General features: G+C 45.0%; 1 protein-coding gene across 5 annotated transcripts in view; it reads right to left on the bottom strand.

The window, feature by feature from the left end:
- Positions 1-748: 748 nt before the first annotated feature.
- SMAD9 (SMAD family member 9) overlaps positions 749-15938 on the bottom strand; it is a 68811-nt gene continuing 53621 nt past the window's right edge. For all 5 annotated transcript variants that reach the window (XM_090027362.1, XM_090027392.1, XM_090027401.1 and 2 more), the window contains exon 7: positions 749-9570. In XM_090027362.1, coding sequence (XP_089883488.1) covers positions 9427-9570 — 144 coding nt within the window. In that variant the 3' untranslated portion in view covers positions 749-9426. The remainder of the gene's footprint in view (positions 9571-15938) is intronic.

The raw sequence follows: 15938 nt of genomic DNA, 5'->3' as shown, positions 1-15938 counted from the left end.
CCGTGGCAATTCTGTCTCCATTTGGGGTTTGGCCTTCTCATTTTTGTCCTGCATGCTTGTTCTCTTAGACTTATCCTTAGTAACATGGTGAAGTTTGCACATGTTGTAAGATTCTTTCTGAAGTCACTGAAGGTCTTGTTTAGCCCACGGGTGGCCAGCCTGCAGACCATGTGCTGCAAGTGGCACAGGCAGCCTTTCTTTGTGGCACATGGCAGATCAGGAAGGGGAGAGACAGCACACTGGCAGATAGGGCAGGGCAGTAAATTAGGTAGGGAGCACAGGGAAGGGAGTAGAAAGCAGAGCAGTGTATCAGGCAGAGGAAGGGGATCAGAGGGGCACATAAGGATTGTGCAGGGGCTAATTTGTGGTACAACTGTCAAAAAGGTTGCTCCCCCCCACACTGGGTCCAGGTCTCTTGCTATTTACTTCCTATTTCTTCCTTTATATTGGGATAGCCTGCTCTTGTTCTATACTTTCATTGCACAGCTTCTCAGAATACTTTATTTAATGGTATCTAGTATCCCTTCTGACTGGAACGGTCTTGGATCCTATAACCCTTTGCTTCTAGATAAAACCATCAATTCCTACTTGTATAAGAACTACTTAGGTGACTATTTTCTGGGAAAAGGGGTGTGTACCTGCAAGAATGAGTCAGCCCTAGCTCTTTCAAGAAGGTTTAATCTGTGTTCTCTTCCATATAGGAAAGGAGGAAATAAAGTAATAAAAACCCCAACCAAACAAAATGCTCTCGATTTGAAAGTGGCTTTATTAGTGGTAAGCACAAGACATGAATCACTTTTACAGTAGGATAATTCCAGCCAAAGAAAGTAAGAGTTTGATAGAGTTCATTAAAAAGTGTATTATTCAAATGTGAGACTAAATACTCAGGGAGCCTCAGCAGGCACAACAGGACAAATGCTTTGGAAAATGTCTACTTGACTGCATACAAACTTAACATGTTTTCTGATGAGATGGCAAGCCCGAATTGACCTGTTGTAGTGCTCTGTGTTGCTGGTTGGAGGACGTGGAGCTGCTCTGGGCTCTGACTCAGAAGAGGGTGTCTAAGATCTTTCAGTCTCAAGAGGCAAGAGTACACGTGGCACTATGAAATGCCAATAGTGTCTGCCTAAGAATAACACTTAATCCCTTTTCCTGGATGAAGAAGCAATTTAGCCTTGGCTGTACCAGGCTGTGATGATGGAAGAAAAGACAGAAATTGACATGGAGAGCAATGGTGTATTTTACTATTGTACACTTTTATATCTATTCCATTTGGTACCTGTTTTTCCCCTCAACTGGAACAAGGGACATGGTAGCTTATAGGTGAACCAACAAACAGAAGTCGAACCTTTGCAATCTGCACCTGGGCCTCTGTGGAACCTAAATCTTTGCAAGATCAGGCCTTCATTCATATGCATGCTTTACAACCCACACTATAAATGTCTTCCCCAACTTTGGCTCAATTTAAATGCTGGAAATGGTGCTGTTATGAGGTCTTGAATGGCTATCCTTGAGTTATTCTTATAATATAGCACGGTGCACTTCCATGGTCTTTAGAAAATCTTGTAAGTAATTAAAACTGAATAATTGCTAAGAGAAACAAAGAAAGAGCTTTGTTATCCTTGCTCTTCGTTATGTTTGTTCCCTTGCTCGCTAATTTGCAAAGTGTCTTGATAAGATTCTACCGCACACTGTAACATCAAAACATCTTGATATCAATGACATGATACTTTCTTTGCAAGGGTCAGGCTCAATAAAACTTCTACAAGTTTCAAGTTATGTGAGTTGAATATGTAAAGCTAGTTAACTGATGGGTTTATTTTTCTTGTGCTATTCTTATGTCTCATTGTTTCAGGATATAACTCAGAATATAAAACAGCCGCAGACTGAAAACTAAGACTGCTCATCAGAAAACTGTTCACAATTAACTACAAGTATTCAGTTTGGCTATAATGGAAGCACAAGTGATTCCAAGGGAGACAGTGTGATTAAAAAAAAAACCAGGCAACCAACCACTGGAGAAAGAACTGGACATTACTTACATAGGTGGTTAGTTCTAAAATAAAAGTTGCATTTTATTCTGTTCAGAAGCAAGGTGAGGGAGGAAACAGTGTGTCTCTATCAACTGATCCCTAGTGAACAGGGAGGGAGTTACTGCTACTCAGGCTCTTCTCCTTACAGCAGGACTCAGAGGGAAGGGCTAGGACAGTGGTTCTCAACCAGAGAGCCCACAGCACCCTGGGGTGCCTGGAGATCCTTTCAAGGGTATCGGAGGGTGCCACAAAGTTAGCACTGTTAGGTGGGCAAACATGATTCACAGGATAAACCCAGAGATTTCAAAAGGAAATTCATAGTGTTAAAGACATTTTGACCTACTGTGATCCAAATCCTTTGCAACAGCAAACTGCTCTATTATTTTTCTGTAGTCAGAAAGTGAAAACTAAGAGCTACCATTTTCTGAGGGGTACCTCAAGTGTAATAATTAGGACCCTACCAAATTCATGGCAGAAGTGGACTGCGCTGCAGATCCTTTACTCACGCAGATTCCGTCATGTACCCTCCCTGCTGCTGATTGGTGGGGGCAGCCCTGTTTGTGGCTCACTCCTGATTGGCAGGGAAGTGAAAACCATGGTTTTAAACATGACACCGTTTTTGCCTTCCCACCGCTGACTGGCCAACAGGCCCCGGTGGCCCTGCTGCTTGCTGCTGACCAGCAGGGAGGCAAAAATGATACCATGTTTAAAACCACAGAGAGGGCTGCCTTTTATGTGGTCCTGCCTCTCACCACTGATTGGCGGAGAGGGGCAGAGCCACACAAAAGGCAACCCTCTTGGACAAACAGCAGTAGAGGGAGGAGGGGCAGCCACCATTGTGACCATAATTCTTTGTGCCTGTAGCTTTCTCCCCACCCTTGGTGGCTGCATGGCTGAGCTGCAATGGCTGCTGGCTTCTACTGGTGACCAGCATTTTATTTTTAGGAAGTTTTTTTTGGTGATTCCATGCAAAATCACCAGTTTTCACAGTGATCACAGAAACTGCTTTTCACGGTTTCTGTGAAAATTGTGAAATTATGAACTGAGTAGATTCCTAGCTATGATGCTTTTTGAAGCTCAGGCTGGGGAGGATGTATGTTCATGTTACCATTTTTATTCCTTGCAATAAATATGAGCTCTCTAGAGCAGTGGTGTCCAACCTTATGCCCCCAGAGCTGGATGAGTGCCACTGAGTTGATCCATGGACTGGATCCTGCATGAGGTCAGTCTGCAAGTGCAATTCTGCACACTGACCCTGCCCTGCACACACTGCATCCAGCCTTGAAGCAACCCTGTGCATTGGCCCAGCACCGGCATGGTCTGGAACACAAGCCCTCAGTATCCAGCCTCCCACAGGTTAAGACATTTGGCCCAGTAATCAGGGCTCCCCACAGGTCAGGAAATTTGGCCCAGTATCCAGGGCTCCCCACAGGTCAAGAAATTTGGCACCAGGGGAGTGGAAATTAACACTGCTGCTGCGCTCCTGCTGCCATATTTTCACACTTATGGGGAACCCCATGCACCAAGTAACAACTCCACAGGCCAGATCTGGCTTGTGGGCCAGAGATTGAACCTACTGGTCTAGAGAAGCCCTTGCTAATTTTGCCAATTTACTAGATTAAAGGCAGTGCAGGGATCTCCCATGATACCCCATAAGAAAGGAATTGGGCTGTATGCTGCCTGACACAACTACTAAAAACCAAGGGGTTTGCTCCAGTACAGGCTATTGGTCATGATTTTGTAGTGGTCAGCCAGATTGGCCAGCATACATGAAGAATCCTGCCCAGCATGTATGCCACCCTTGGTGCCCCTGGAGTTGTCCTTGAAACACCTCTGTTCCTGGACTACAGCTCTACTCTCTGCACCTCTTAGCAGACTTCTGGCCACAGCAGCCAACTATGAATTTGAGAAATCTGTGGCTCTCCATGGACCCCTGTCATCTCCCTCACATCACCTTCCCAGAATGGTCTACTTGAAGTGAAGCCTGTCTCAGAATCTCCCCTGCACAGAGGACATGGGAGACGTCATCTTGGATGGACTCCCAGGCAATGGCACCAGTATACATTGCTCAGCTTTGAAAATGGCACTTTAATGACAGCTCTATTATGAATTTACCCTAGGACTCCTCAATCTTTATTCTACTTCTGCTTTTACCACGATGGATAATGGGAGACCGAAATAAATAGGACAAAAAAGATGAAACGTAAGCATTCCTGAAGACCACTGCTACCTAATCATGAGTCAAGAGCACAACTTATACTCATGAGAGCTCTTCAAAGTTCAGTAAATATGGCCAGGTTTCAACCAAGAAACAAACACTGAGCATGTCTACACATTCATTAATGCACTACAGGTAAACCTCCATTGCAAGATACTAGAAAAAGGCACATTAGCCTATTTTAATGCACATTAGCTAAAGAGCACAGTTTTTGAGACCTTTAATAAGCATTAAAAATAGGATAATGCACATTAAAGTGCACATGAAGATGTGCCCATATTGTCATCACTATAAATCCAAGGGGATTATCCATTCCTCCAGGCTGTAAGTAGTGGTGCTTCCTGATGATCAGAGCTTTAGAAACAGAAGGTGACTGCTGTAAACCAGGATGAGCAGGGTCACAGTAGACAAAGGTACAATCACAAATGCCTCCCCTGCCATTCAGAAGTAGTGGCAGGCCACTGATACTAATGTGGTGCTTATGCTCTAGTGCCATATACTGTAGAAAACAAACTACCTCATATTAAAAGAAAGAGATGGCTCTGATAATATATCAACTGTCATTTTGATTATCACTGGGGGACTGAAACTGCAGAGCTAAATGCACAAATCCTTACAGCTGGGGAATACGGTGAAAAATCTCATTGACAGCAGTGGGTAATAGACTTGGCTGTTAATCCCCTGTCTGTTGCAGACACATATCTTATGTGATCCAGGCACAGAAGGGGACACATAGCAATTTGTGAACGTGGAGATCTCCCCTTTTATAGCAACCCTCCCTTCCCTTTCTATTTAAGATGAATCCTCTTAGCTTCCTCAACAAACATACATGATGTACTACAGATGCTCCTCTAATGTGACATAAGACTGGGCTAAGGGATATTAAGAATCAAAGGAAGTTATACAATGGACCTTTAGCCTTGCAGCTTGGAGGAAAGAGACAACTGAAGTGGTCTCATGGTGTCAGCCAGGTTTGCCACAATAAGCTCTGAATGGAGATGACATATTAATACTGGCAGTGCTGATGTACCAGCAGCAATTAAACAATCATAAAACTATAACAATCTTCTTACCCAGATGTCTTAATAGGAAAATAAGTGGTCTGAACACGATGATGAATGTTCTTTATGCTACAGGCTAATAAAACTCTCATAACTCTCTTCTAATACATGGTGCTAGTTCTCTATGGCAACCTTTAAAGACGGTTTGATGGAGAGGCTTAAAAAGCAACAGAAAAATCTGTCTTCACTAAGTAGTAGCCTCATAAGTGGCTTTTAAATCTCTTGGGCAGGCCATCTTGAAAGCTGGAGTATTTATGAATACATTTAAAAGCACTAAATTGAATTCAGGCTGATAGCTTTGGGCAGAAAATACCACCTTTTAAAATGGATATACATTACAGTGAGATACAGATTTATCTTGTCCTAAATTATGTAAAACCTGTAAATCCTTAAATGAGGCTGAGTCACATACTAATAAGACCTGCAGCACAGGCATGATTCTAAATGGTTTATTCATCTTTCATACCTATCATCCTATTTGAGCACTGATGAGCCTATGATTTGCTTGCTTCTCTCAGCCACCTGTTGCCACTTTTTACATTATAAACATTTGGGAGGAAGGGTCTATCATTCTCTGTATGTTTGATCTGTTGTGAGTTTTTTTGAGCTCTCTGCAACAGAAGAATTTCTCTAGTATGTTTCTGTAGTCAAAAATCAAGTATAAAGTAAGGGTAAGTAAGTGTACGTGTGTTTGTTATCCCAGTAGAAACTCTACCAAATTGTAGTTGATTTAGGTTTCTCCCTGAACCACTATTTTTGTTCTGGGAAAACTGTGAACATTTGTACAATTAGGGCTTCTACTGTGCGAACTGCAGGATTCCCCCAATAGAAATGTAATGCTTGTACCCACCTGAAGAGCGGGCATTTTCCAAGGGGTGCCTTAAGTCTAACATGGATATATTGAGTCTTTAAAAGGTTGAAAATCACTGATCTAGACTCACAGCAAATGTTAACCCAGCTGTAAGTGGGTACTTGGCCATTCAAGTTTGGAAGTCAAAGATGGCTAAGAGTCACATGGCTCATTTGTGTGCCACTGGCTACAGAAAATGGTGCATTTGGGCCAATGTCTTCCTTTTGGGCTGTTAGGGTCAGTAGGACTTTTGGCCTTGTTTAATAAATCGACGTTCCACACAAAACCCCTACAGAACAGGACATGCTTTAGAAAAGGACTGGGCAGCCCTGTTGTCCTTTTGTTGTACCACCATCAGAAGACTGGGCACTGGAGCTGACCAAGACCAAGGGTACATTGGAAGAGACATGTTTGATCTCTGAGTAAAAGAGAAAGCAGCTGAGGATGTTCATAAGCAGTCCCTGCTGTTTACTTATGCAAGCATGGAGAAGGGTAGGAAAAGGCAAAATATCTGTCTCCTTAGCTGGAGGGTGCAAATGATCTAGTATTCAAAAATGCTATTTGCAAGGAATGAAAGTGTCCTGATACAGAGTGTAAAAAACTACCTAGATCCTGGGAAGATGGGCTTGGCAGCCTCAGTTCTCAACTGCCAGGAAGACAGAGACAAGTGCCATCAGAAAAGCACCCCAAAATTGGAATAGAATCTGAGCAATAAGCATGTTATAAGCCACATCTCAACTGCCCTGGTAAGGTGACACTAATGACACAGGGAATAGTATGCATGGAGGAAGATTAGAGAACTAAGGAAAATGTCTTTTCAAACCAAATTCCCTCGCGCTTGAAGAACAGTGGGTGCATACATGAATCGCTACACTGCCGTAGTGATGAGCATAGCAGTGTAGCTCATTGCTATGGCAACGTAGCATCGGCAGGCATGAACCGGGATGCTGCCACTACAGCACAGTAGCAACGAGCTACTGGGTAGTAGCATCAGAAATGACCCATGCAGCGCCAGGACTGTGCAGTAATGATTGCACAGTCAGGCACACATGTAAGTAGCAGTTTAGAGTTTCAGTGTGACAATATTTCCTGATTTCATTGCTGTGAAACTGTAAAGCCTTTCCTATCAGATGATAGTGCTGATGTTAAGTGGTAACAGAATAAGGAACAGAATATGTGGGAATAACTTCCCATATACACATCTCCCATAAAACTTGCCAACCTTGTTATGATTTAATGCTTGTTTATCATTCTGTGCACTAACAACGTTGGAAACTGTTGAAGCTATATTCAGAGGAAGTCACCCTGTTGGTTTACTGAAATTTTTTCTGGTACATCCATAATTATCACTTTGTAATAGGTACTGCACTTTTAGAAAGTGTACACTCTTTTAATGGTTTTTGTGTTTGGCTGTTATATATAATGTATCCAAAGGCTTCAGAAATCTTCTCTTTCTTATAATTAGACATTGAAGTGCTTAACTCCAGATACTGTGTCACAAGAGAGGGATAATGATCTGTTTAAAAGTTTCTGTTCTGTCAGAATAAATACCAGGGGCTGTGAAGTTATTGCTCTTTTGTCCCATTAAGCAAAATTGTTCTAGGTAGCTTGCAGTCCTTATGGCCAGGCATACACATATATCCACAGTCCTTTAAGTATGCTGTAGAGAATAATGAAAATGTGATGCTGTCTTACCTGTTCATTAGAAAAAGTTAATCACCCTAGGGTAGTTCCATATATATATATCAGAATGTTAGCTTTAGCTTGTCACATCTGCATAGACAGCATGTGGACAGGAAGCTTATAAAAAGAGCTTGCCCATTGCTTCATTCTTTGAAGTGTGAGCTACAGGTAAGATCAATTCCATCTAATCCATCCCTGACAAATATTTATAAACTCTACTGGAGGTCTTCTAATCCAAGTAATCAATTCTAGAGAATAACACCCCTCCTAGGGGTCTTCCTCTTATCAGCTGAAATTCCATAGCTTCAAAGTAGGGCTTTGGTTGCAAATGTATCAGCAAGAAGTACCATCTCACCCCAGATGGGACCTCAAATCCATACTCCCTGGTTTAGGAAGCCAGGGTGCTGACGAAAGTGACATTTTGTTATGCTATCGCCCCCCTGAAAGTGCTCTATAGCTGTGTCCTTACAGAAGTGCATGGCTGCAGAGTGCTTTTAAAGTACTCCTTCTGAGCACTAGCTGAATAATGTTTACTGCTCCCAATTTTGCTATGTACCTACTCTCCCAAGGTGAATGGTAAGCTAGTTGTGCAATTCTTCAATTTATATTTCATTTCCCTTCTCTGAATCACAGTTCAAGTCCCTTTTAGTTGTACCATTGATACCAGCACAGTACTCTAACTACAGATAGTTCTAACTTAAAAACAAAAATACATCAATCCTGTATAATGGATAGGATTCAGTTTACATGCCGGATATGCACTTATTTATTTTGCAAAAAGTACTGGAAGCTAGCTCCTTTTTAAATATATATGTATAGATTCTGATTTTTTAAAATGAGTTGTTTTTTGTTTCTCAGTGCATCAGTACCATATGCTACTGTGTCAACAGCATCAGAATACTTGGATTAGTCTAGAATACTATGATAGGGCTCCAGTGCTGAATGCATCCTGAGAACATCAACTCCCACTGAAATCAAAGGGAGATGGAGACAAATCAGCTGCTGTCTAGGGAGACAGACTGCATTGGTGTTTATTCTTTAATTCACTGGATGAAACATCCATGTGCATGAGTCCTGGGTACCATTTTGGGTACCATTTTAAGGTCCCCCTTAAGCCTTTGGAACTGCAGTTACAATGGACTTAAGCAGTGCAGAAATCTGGTTTTGGTCCTGTACACAGGGGTGAATTTCACCTGCTATGAACAGCTAAAGTTGGGTGCTTTATCCATTTAAAGAGAATTCTCACCCCTCAGTGATTTGCATGGATCATCAAGAGGCTCACTAGGAAATGCATGACACTTTGCAGGGATCTGGCTTATTTTGTACTAAAGAACAGACATGCTAAGGCTGAAGTTCTAACCATGTCATACTTACATCATATAACTAGAAACCACAAAACATCTCTTGAAAAAAACAGGGGTGGTAGACTTATGTTTGTGTGTGTGTGTGTACATCTATATATATATAGATATACACACAGATACATCTAGGTATAGAAACTTCTGTTCATTGCAAACTGGAAATTCTATAAGCCACTGCCTGCAATAGCATCCATCCTAAAGGTAATGCAAGAGACGGCTCTTAAGAGACTGAGGAAATAGGGTTATGAGGTGAACCCATCTGTGTTAGCACCTTATCCAGCCATTGTAATGGTCCATGCAGATGGATCTCAATCCAGCACGGAGTGCTTGTAACATCCTGGCGATGATACTCTGCTCCCCAGCCCTAAAAACATATCAAAGGATCACACGTGAGTTTTTTTGAAATATCAGTTCTATCACTGAAGGATTGATCCCTCCCCACCCCTGACTGCAGTCACTGCGAAAGGGCCCCTGACTTTAACCAAGTGGCCAGCATTTAATACATTTTCTTAGGAACAGTTTTTGAAAAAAGGTGGAAATCTTGGATGTCTCTGGGCTATAGGCTATAGCTGTCTGTGTGTGCTGGGGAACTTAAGAATATTAGTGACATGACTAACAGTCCCATGACTCAAACACTTGAATCCTATGAGGCTCCGAGGGCGTTCTTTGATTTAAATTCAATACATTTATGCTCCATCCTATGGCCTTTCCAACTTCAGACAACCCCCATTTCTCCAAAGGAAATAATCCCTCTAGTGGGAAGACTTAATGGCTTTTTATTTGGGGAACTTCAAAGTAATCTCTGCATCTTTTTCCAGCAGATAAGGATATGGTGCTTCTGGCTCCTCTGCTTTTCTGTGAGGTCAGAGGCTTTCTCTACTCTTTGCCTCTCTGCTAGGGAGGGGAATACTTTGGGCTTCCCCATGTTGTTACGTGCCCCCTCACTTCACCTCCTGGTCTGCATCAGTTTCATTGTATTATACATTTTCCGTTCCCTTCTATCTCCTCTACCCCTGCACATTCGCCTTGAAAGAAGAGTGATGGGACACATGCACCACTACTCAGTTTTCCAAGACTGCATCAGAAAACAGAGACATGGCTGAGTAGGGAGAGGAGACACACTTGAAATTAGAGGTGCACCGATACATCAGTCCCATATTCTACCAGCACTGATAGAAGGAAAATTGACGTTATTGGCAATCGGGTTTTTTTTGGCTGATGTGGCTGATAATGTCACCGATAAATGCCTCGTACATGCATACAGCTTCAGCACAGCATGCGGGAGGCCAGAAGTGCAGCCCAGCAGCATGGAGAGCAGCGTTCAGCTGGTAAGTCTGTTGTGGGAGAAGAGGTGGGGGAGGGAAGGGACTTGGGGGAGTGCAGATTGAAGCACCTGTGGTGAGGGAGGGGCAGGGGCAGGGGCAGGCACTGCTCAGCTGGGGTGGGGTGCAGGACAAAGCTGCAAGCAGCTCATCTGAGGGGCACAGGGAGGGGGTGGTGGTTCCCATCACTGCACGCACCCTGGAAGGGCATGGGGGGCGTGTGCCCCCTGGATCTATGTGCATGGTGACGGAGGGCTGCCCACCGTGAGGTGGAGCTGGGGCTGTGCTGAGCTCTTTTTGGTGGAGGGCTTGGGCCAGGGCAGGTAGCGGTGACGCAGGGAGGGGAACTACAGCTATCCCAAAATTCAATGCAGCCCCCACTCCCAGTGCTGCTGCCCACTCCAAACACAGCCCTGGCCCAGCCCCCCACTGGGAAGAGCCTGACATTAGCCCTGGCCCCAGGCTGCATCGGCAGCCTGCCCTCACCCCATGCACAGATCTGGGGGGCAAACAGCCCCCCATACTCTCCTGGAGTGCAGGCAGTGGTGGGAGCCACCACCTCTCCATGCCCCCGCGATGAGCTGTGATTCAGTCCTGTGCCCAGCCCCAAACACCTGCCCCAGCCCCACTCTCTCCCTCACCGCAGGGGCCTCAATCTGCTCCCTCCATGCCCCTTTCCTCCTTCCCACCCCTTTCCCCACAACAGACTTACCAGCCAGATGCTGCTCTCCAAGCTGCTGGGCCACATATTGGCAGTTGGCCAATATGGCTTGTTAAAAATTGGTTATCAGTATCGGCCCCTGAAATCTCTATCGGTACACCACTACTAGAAATCTTAGGCCCCCTACCAGCTCTTCAAAGTGGACCCTTTTAGCTCAAGGCCATTCTATCAACTGTACAGTACTCTGACTGGGACTGAGAGAAGTTGATAATGCACAGTACTACTGCACCGACTAGAACATTTGGCACCTATGTTTCAAAGGGTGCAGAAATGTACCATTATTGTGTAACTAACTAAATTAAATAAACCACAACATTCACCATGAAATTCAGGACAGTTACTGCTACCCCTAACTCAGCCCAATCATAATAGACTCAACTCCATCATCCTGAGTGGGCTATATTACAACTGACTCTGCAAGTGAGCTCCTGATTTCATAGATGTTCAGTGGCTTGAAGGTTTAAACCATGCTGCTAGGCATTATAAGGACCAGGACCAGTACTCAGTTATCCATGAGACCAAGCACCAAGTAAAGTACTTCTCAGTATGGTACAACTGATAGATTAGCTCTTTAGTTAGTAGGTCTCTGAGCAGAGAAGCTGAGGTCTTACCTCTGTTCCTTCTGATCAGGCAAGCTAATAATTTGGCCATCACCAAAGAGACTTTGTTGTAATAGTGGGTAATTTTTACAGGCAAAGGTATAAGACAATGGGCTGCCCTGTAATCAGTCTGACTTCTAAAGAAGTTTTAGCAGTCTCAGATATGTACATTAGTTCCAGACAGCTTATGTTTAATGTTCTGAAAAGTATTCATGAAGACACTGCTCTTTATGAGTTGCAATTTTTTTTCTAAGGCTTTCGCATTTGTAATAATGGTATATTCTAAAGCTCTGTACTAGTCATATGTTGTATACCTGTTAAATTAAGAGGTGCACAAACAGTAGGGACATGCCACAAGTGTTGGAGCTTCTTGTTTTATTGACAGCACTGACAATCTGAGGGGAGAGACTCCAAGGTTGTAAATGTCACCTGTGGGCCCAATTAACCTGGTGCATGGAATAGTCACTAACAATGCAGTTAATTAGCTGTCAGGCCTCATTCAGTGGCTATACATTGCCCTCTGCTGGTAGCTCCGAGATAGGTTCAGGGTCCCACCAATTGTTTTGAGCTGACATGGTTGTAAGTGCTGTAGACTAGAGCCCACAGAAGCTGAATGGACAAGTATGGGTGACTTTGACTGTCTCTTTATCAAAGTTACCCACTCTCTGCTGCTGTTATTAAATCAGACCTTCTGGGGCAGCAGATAAATCCTTGATTCTTGTTATGGAGGAGCTTTCTGTAGTGATTACAAAGGCAATAGGCTCAGCATTAGAGGTACATGCTGTCCTTTTTATTCCATACCACCCAGCAGTGCTGGGACTACCAATAATCTAGGGAGGGCCCTCAGGCCAATATTTCAGTACAGGAATCTGCAGACAAGGCACACAACAAGGCTCCTTACTGGTGCTGCACAAAGGTATAAAGCAGCAGCCCCTCCCTGCACCTGCTGACAATAGTGGCCTGCGTGAAGGGAGCCAGGGGCTTGGCTAAGCTTCCAGATCAGCCTGCTATATAGCTCCTGCAAGCTGTGAAGCACCCATAAGAGTATGGTCAATAAGCACGCCCAAGACATGGAGCTTTAGGCACGCTCCCAGCACCACTCTGATGGCACCTCCATTACATCCTTTTGGCATGTAACACACACAGAGCAGGTGCGCTGTGCTTAACTACTGTGTTCCCTAATGCAGTCCTCTGATTATCATCCTGTCCTGTGTGTGTCTCCCTAGCCCTGCAACTGAACAGAAGATCAGAAAATCTGGGTTCTGTTTCTGCTCAAAGATCCTGATGTGCTTTGGGATGGATCTTGGGCATGTCACGAAATTGTGCTCTGTTGCCATCAGCACAACAACAATACCATTTACACATTGTGGTAAGTATTATAGCACTGGTGGATGAAGTGGCTGCTACAATTAGCAATATTTGAGGGCACCAGAGGTTGGGATCCACTTTAGAACAGGGGCAGAGAGGCTCCTTTCATCCTCTGCTAAGCTCTCTACCCCCATGGAAGACAGGCAAAGGTTTTCCCTAATGTAGGCAAAAATGACCCATGAGCTCAATGAGACTAATGAGAGTTGCAGGGCAACTTGTCAACGATCAGTTACAGAAAAAGGTATTGAGGTTTATCAATTTGAAAAGATTGGCAAAGGAGCCCTCTCACACTGGAGATAGAGAACTAAAATTGTAATCAAGTTTGCAATTGTTTCAACAAAGCAAGAAGATAACATGGTAGCAGTTTGGTTCAGATGTTAACACAACAGCTTTCCTCGCCACTCTGTCTTCAACTGAAGATAAGACATCAAAGAGGGCCATGGAGTTACTGAGATAATGAAGGTGCTGTATAACTAGCTACACTTCCTTTAGAAACAACATGTCCATTCATGTCTTCCATTAAAAGGAACACTGTGTTTTCTACTATTGTTTGCATTGAACAAGGCACTAATTCCTTCCTCAATTAGATCAAAGCACAGCAGTGCAGGGCATTGGTTGGGAGACTTTGGCTTGGACTCTTGGGAGAAGTCATGTGAGATTTTTAATGTCCACAAAGAGCAGACATGGCTTTGCTTCTCAAGGTCTGGTGGGAATGATTAACATAGTGAGTTCCTTGCAAGTGTGTGTGTTTACATGTGCAATTAATTTGAAGCAATAAACTCTGGAGCAGTTTGAGCCAGAGCTACACATGCACTACACATGTGCCCCAGACGACAGCAATTTGAAGTGAGGCAAAGCAGTTTATGCCAGGGATGCTCCTGCCCCACTCTGCATAGACAGCATGTAGCTCCAGGCTCTGGGTAGTGGCATCAGGGCTAGCGGGAACATGAGAATGCTGAAAGTGCAGAGCCATGTGGCTAGGCAGTAGGCAGGAGTCCGGCCTCCTGCTGTCTGGGCTGATGGGGCACAATTTATGCACGCAGTCAGTGTCTAACCATGCATTTAATCACTCTTAATTACTCCACCATAACGCAGTACTTTTGGGTACAGTGCTATCTTACAGCAGTGTTAATTAGTCTACTATGGCCTAATATTATCACCAATGTATATGGTGAAACTTTACTCCACAGTTAATTAATCTGCTCTGCAGTAAAGCATATGTGTAGATGAGGCCAGTTTATATTGGGCCTGTCAAGATTCAAAGCTGTGATGTGGGAACATTTAGGCCTTTCATGCCTGATTCTTGGCCATAAAAACCTCACTCCTTTTGGAATAAATAGAGTCAGCTTGTTTCAGTCATTTGTACAGAACATTTTCTAATATAAGTCTGCAAGGAGCTGTGTATCCAGTGGGTGCGTCTACATGTCCAAGTGCTGCAGGGTGGGTTTACTTTAGAGCAGGGGTGGGCAATTATTTTGGGTGGAGGGCCCCTTATTGAGTTTTGGCAAGCCATCGAGGGATGCATGATAGGCAGCCAGGGGCATATAAATATTAATTTTCTAAATTTTTTAGAGGCCCTGCAGGCCAGATAGAATGGCCTGGAGGGCTGCATCCACTCCCCACCCCCGGTCCACATTTTGCCTACCCCTGCTCTAGAGTAAATATCTCTAGAGTAAACCTTCTCAGGGAGGCTTCTACACATGTGAGGATTGGGGAGAAGATTTGCTTCTCCTGGCTGCAGCCTGCTCCTGCCCCCTCTGACCCTACACCAGTCCTCTGCAGCATCCAGGAAGAGCTCTAGGCTCCCCCCGAGTGCTAGTCCAGGGGTTGGTAGGGAGCATGTGGCTAGGAGCTAGCTGTATCCTGGTGGTGGCTGGGAGATTGCTCCCTGCCCCTGGAAGCTGCCTGCTGCTGGGGCAGGCTCGAGTTTGGTGAAGCCTGGGTGGGGACAATGTTCCCCTGCCCTGGCAGTAGGAAGCTCCCCACCCAATTAGATGATTGAAGCATGGGGCTTGGACAGAGCTGCATGGGAGGGGGAAGTCCCAGTCCCCTGCTCCAATTCACTGGTGGGGCAGCTACCAGCAAGCCCCTGGCTGGGCAGGGATTCCAGTGGGGGATTTCTCGCCCATCCAGGGGCTTGGTGCTAGCTGCCCAACTGGGGCAGGGGCTGGACCTGCCCCTCCCATGCAGCTCTTTCCAAGCCCTGCACTTCAATCACCTGATTGGGGGACAGGACTGGGACCTGTCTGGGAGAGTCCCCAGCTAGCCCTGGGCTGCATGGGGAAGTCTGCATGTGCAGCCTGGAGCTGGCTGGGGACTACCTGAAATCAGACAGTCCCCAGCCACCTCCAGGCTGCATGTGCAGACTTCCATGTGCAACTTGGAGCTGGCCAAGAACTTTTATGATCAGCGGCAGGTCCCAGCCAGCTCCAGCCTAGAGTGGGGAACTCTCTCCATGCAGTAAAATCCCAGCCCCTGCTCTGCGATTGCAGAGTTGTTCTCAGTCCCTGCTCCACAATCACGGAGCTCCCAGCCCCCGCTCCAAGCCCCAACTCTACAGTCATGGAGCAGGGGTTGGGAGCTCTCTGCTGCTAGGGCAGGGGAACATTGCCCCTGCCTGGGCTTTCGTGCTGGAGCCCACCCCAGCAGCAGACAGCTCCTGGGGGCAGAGAGCAATCTCCTGCCCTCTACTGCCTGGCTGATCAGGTGCAAATTTGCTCTG

The sequence above is a fragment of the Crocodylus siamensis genome, chromosome 1, assembly GCF_052110815.1.
Source record: "Crocodylus siamensis isolate JL-2025a chromosome 1, ASM5211081v1, whole genome shotgun sequence".
Classification (NCBI taxonomy): Eukaryota; Metazoa; Chordata; order Crocodylia; family Crocodylidae; genus Crocodylus; species Crocodylus siamensis.
This window is presented reverse-complemented; position numbering and strand designations above follow the sequence as displayed.